General features: G+C 41.2%; 1 protein-coding gene across 2 annotated transcripts in view; it reads left to right on the top strand.

Annotated features, from left to right (window-relative positions):
• The first annotated feature begins 46 nt into the window (after positions 1–46).
• The window catches only part of shq1 (SHQ1, H/ACA ribonucleoprotein assembly factor), a 51,784-nt gene continuing 47,498 nt past the window's right edge, over positions 47–4,332 (top strand). Inside the window, exons 1-3 of one of the 2 annotated variants that reach the window (XM_036001755.1) lie at positions 47–138; positions 3,348–3,518; positions 3,784–3,848. In XM_036001755.1, the coding sequence (XP_035857648.1) occupies positions 3,376–3,518; positions 3,784–3,848 (208 nt within the window). In that variant the 5' untranslated portion in view covers positions 47–138; positions 3,348–3,375. Of the gene's footprint in view, positions 139–2,355; positions 2,433–3,347; positions 3,519–3,783; positions 3,849–4,332 lie in introns of those variants that run through there. The other variant, XM_031280672.2, reaches the window with a different exon arrangement.

The raw sequence follows: 4,332 nt of genomic DNA, 5'->3' as shown, positions 1-4,332 counted from the left end.
GGAGAGCAGCCCGAGTTGACATTTTGTTACAGCTCCCAGCTCGCATTTTTCTGCGGATGATGATGGAGAGCGGAGAGAGGAGCTTCTCAACGTCCATAGAGGATTACACCGCGGAGGCGTGGCTTCTCCAGCATTACCGTAATCATGGTAGTATCACCGCACTATTCGTAATCAGAATCAGATTTGCCAAGTACATTTTCACTTGAAAAGAATGTAGGCTAAGGGCCAATAAGTGACCACGTTGCTGTATGATAGCTTTCTGCAGACCCTACATGAAACTTGAGGGGATAAACACTCACTTTGAAGGCATCATAATGGCCCCCTTTCTTGTCTTTTCAAAGTAGCTCAGTCCGTAGGGAGTTGGGTTGGGAACCGGAAGGTCGCTGGTTCAAGTCCCCGTACGGACCGAATTACGGAGGTGGACTGGTAGCTGGAGAGGTGCCAGTTCACCTCCTGGGCACTGCCAAGGTGCCCATGAGCAAGGCTCCGAACCACTCAGCCCACTCACTCTGACATCTCCCCATTAGTGCATGTAAAAGGACCTGAGCATATATGTGTGTGTATTTCAGGCCTGTGTGCAGTGTGTAATAAATTAATAAAATGTAATAAAAATTGTAATTTCCCCATTGGATCAATAAAGAGTATAAAATAAAAGTTAAGAGAATGTTCAAGCTGTTTCTCCAAGTTTTCAAAATAAAGTGTTGCCCTTGTAGTTTGCAATTATAAATCTTTATACTGTAACTTCACACCCCCTGACCCATTGGAATCCCAGGCCTGTGTCTGGTAGGCCTCCATCCATCCATCTTCTTCCGCTTATCCGGTAACGGGTCGCGGGGGTAGCAGCTCCAGCAGGGGACCCCAAACTTCCCTTTCCCGAGCCACATTAACCAGCTCCGACTGGGGGATCCCGAGGCGTTCCCAGGCCAGGTTGGAGATATAATCCCTCCACCTAGTCCTGGGTCTTCCCCGAGGCCTCCTCCCAGCTGGACGTGCCTGGAAAACCTCCCTAGGGAGGCGCCCAGGGGGCATCCTTACCAGATGCCCGAACCACCTCAACTGGCTCCTTTCGACGCGAAGGAGCAGCGGCTCTACTCCGAGCTCCTCACGGATGACTGAGCTTCTCACCCTATCTCTAAGGGAGACGCCAGCCACCCTCCTGAGGAAACCCATTTCGGCCGCTTGTACCCTGGTAGGCCTGTTCCATGAATTACATGCATTCAAAAATCCTACTAAAGTAAAAGTATGCATAGTATGCATTATCAGCAACATGTGCTTAAAGTATCAAAAGTAAAAGTGCTCATTATGTGGCAGAATGGCCCGTGTCAGTGTGATCTGGACTATTACTGAGGCATTATTGGGTAAGTAGCGTTTCAATGTTGTAATGAGTGGAGCACCTACTTGTACTGTTGGGTATTTTGATCTTCTACAACATTACAGCTTCATATTTAATAAACTCATAGTAGGTTTTGTGTGTACATTTTAATAGCCTATAGGCCTATATCAATCAAATCAGAGTAACTATTGACTGTAGGGGTCAAATAAATGTAGGGCTGCAACTAACGATTATTTCCATAGTCGATTAATCTGTCGATTATTTTCTCGATTAATCAATTAGTTGTTTGATCTATAAAAATGTCAAAACATAGTGAGAAATGTGGATCAGTGTTTCCCAAAGCATAAGAGGACGTCCTCAAATGTCTTGTTTTGTCCAAAACTCAAAGATACTCAGTTTACTGTCACAAAGGAGAAAAGAAACTAGAAGATATTCACATTTAACAAGTTGAAATCAGAGAAATCTTGTTTTTTTTTTAATAAAAAAATGACTCAAACGATTAATCGATTATCAAAATAGTTGGCGATTAATTTAATAGTTGACAACTAATCAATTAACCGATTCATCGTTGCACCTCTAAATAAATGTAACAGAGTAAAAACTACAATATATGTGCCTCTGGAATGTAGTAGATCTGGGCCTATAAAGTGGGAAAATGGCAATGCTCAACTGAAGTAGGCTACAAGCACTCAGGCTACAGTAGGCTATTCAAGTAGACGTACAGTAAACACATTCCACTACCACTGCTGACGTTTATATATGAAAGTTTAACATGTGTTTTTGTTGTTTGTTTGTTTTCTTTTTCAGGATTTTATAATCATGATTTAACTCGTGAAAGAAAAAAAAAGTAATCTGCATTTTACCTTTGTTCACCTAGCTGTCACCTGCTCAAGCAGCTTGGGGACAAATGTGTGCGTGCCACACTTTTATTAAAATACATAGCAACATTTCGTATTGCTATGCTGAGATACTCCTGATATATTTGTTTCGTATCTGTCTTGTGAACATTTTTATTGCCCGTTTACACTTGGTACTACGGTAAAACATGGGCGCTACATCTAAGAGCTGCCAGTGAAGCTTGTTGGAGTAACTGTTTCTGGTGAGTGTGTATTCTTGTAACCCATATATGAAATGTGCTGTAGTGACTGTCACTGAAGTGATATAAACAGTCCATTCCCACCGCACGCATTGAAATAATAAGTAACGTAAGGTAGTGGTCGCGTAATCTATCAGCTTGCACTGCTGCTATGCTATGTTAGCCGAAACACGAGGAGACCAGTCATGTGTTAGCTTAGTTTACAGGCTAGTAATGTTAGCCATACAACGAAACTTCATTTAGTCAGTGTGACATAACGCTCATCAATAGATATGGTCACTTCATAGATCACCACTTTATGTCTTTTGATTGCTAGAGTATACTGTTTAATTAGGAATGCATACAGTTAGGCCAGTTCAAACTCCCCAACTTTAACGTTAATGTAAACGTTAGCGCAATACGATTTTGCAAATATCTTTTAAACACGCATCTAGGTAGATTATATTTATGCCGAACATAATTACTGAACATTATTTTTTTTTTTAAATGGGTTAAACAATGTTTTGAAAGATACACTGGTTCGTCAACTAGCAAGACCTTTTAAAATGTCTCGATTTTTCGAATGCAGTTTGGTATGAAGATGTTTATAAACAAGAGAAGACGGAAGGAAGGGGTTACTAGCTAAAATAAAGTCAAAGTAAACACACCTTTTGTAACTTGCTGCGGTCGGAAACGAGTCGTTATGTTTTACACAAGCTATGTTTACAGTTTTCACTCTGTGTGGCACATGTGGGCTGCTGCTGCCTGTGGAGACGTGATCAACTAGCTGCAACTACATTTAATAGAGTCAACCACAAGGTGGCATGCTATAGTCAGCCGGGGCCGTTATTCAGTCAAACAGCCTGGCAGACTGCTATGGAATGCAATCCTATACATTGTAACTGGAGCATGACATTCCTCCTGTCATTGATGCTACAGGTCTGTGTGTATTACACCAGCATTCATAATGATAACTCCGGCTTTTGACCTGAGCCAAGATGCAGAGTACCTGATCCTCAGCATCCGTGTGCCCTACACCAGAACATCAGAATTTGACCTTTACATTGATGGGTCAGATTTCAAGTTCTATGCCAAGCCCTACTTTCTCAGGTGAGTTAACCAATACACTTAAACTGATGCAAGGTGTATCTCTGTTGAAACCTAGCTTGGATGAAAGAGGGGGGTGATGAAAGCAGTTACTTCACGGACTTATCAGGTACCACCATCTATTTTAGACTTGGATTTGCTGTCATTTATCTTCTGACCGTGGTATTGGTCTCAATAGCAATAGAAAATTGACCGGATCTAGCAAATAGGGTGTTTGCCTTTTTGTTATTAGTGACTGTAACCGTCTGGGTCTATGTGTTATTTTCAGATTATCTCTTCCTGGAAGAATAGTGGAGGATGGGAGAGAAAAGGCCAAATTTGACATTGATAAAGGTAGGTCACATTATTAAATATGGCTGAACAATATAGGAATATAATCTAATTGTGATATTTTTTTAGACCAATAAGGCAATTATGCAAAAAAGTTCCTTATCTTCCTCTATCTTCTTCCTTATCTGTATTATTATTGAAAATTTAATATAAATCTTACTGATCTCCTGTCAGTAACAGTATTGTAAAAAAAAAAAAAAAAAAAAACCCTAGAGATCGCTCTCCCTCTGCATCGTGGTTGGTGCTAGACTGAGAACTGACAGTGCGTTCCATTTGTACTCGGAAGTCAGATTTTCCGAGGTCAAAGTCGACCTTGGATTTCTGAGCTCGGAACTCAGACAACCTCGCAGTACCCCGAGTTCAAAATCCAATATGGCTGTCCCGAGCATCAACAGTTGTGAAAGCTGTAGTAACATACAGTTATTAGCACTTCTGTCTTATTATTTATTTGTGTCTCACTAAATCGTACACACAGCGCTGTCCATCT

The sequence above is a fragment of the Sander lucioperca genome, chromosome 6 (assembly GCF_008315115.2).
Source record: "Sander lucioperca isolate FBNREF2018 chromosome 6, SLUC_FBN_1.2, whole genome shotgun sequence".
NCBI lineage: Eukaryota > Metazoa > Chordata > Actinopteri > Perciformes > Percidae > Sander > Sander lucioperca.
This window is presented reverse-complemented; position numbering and strand designations above follow the sequence as displayed.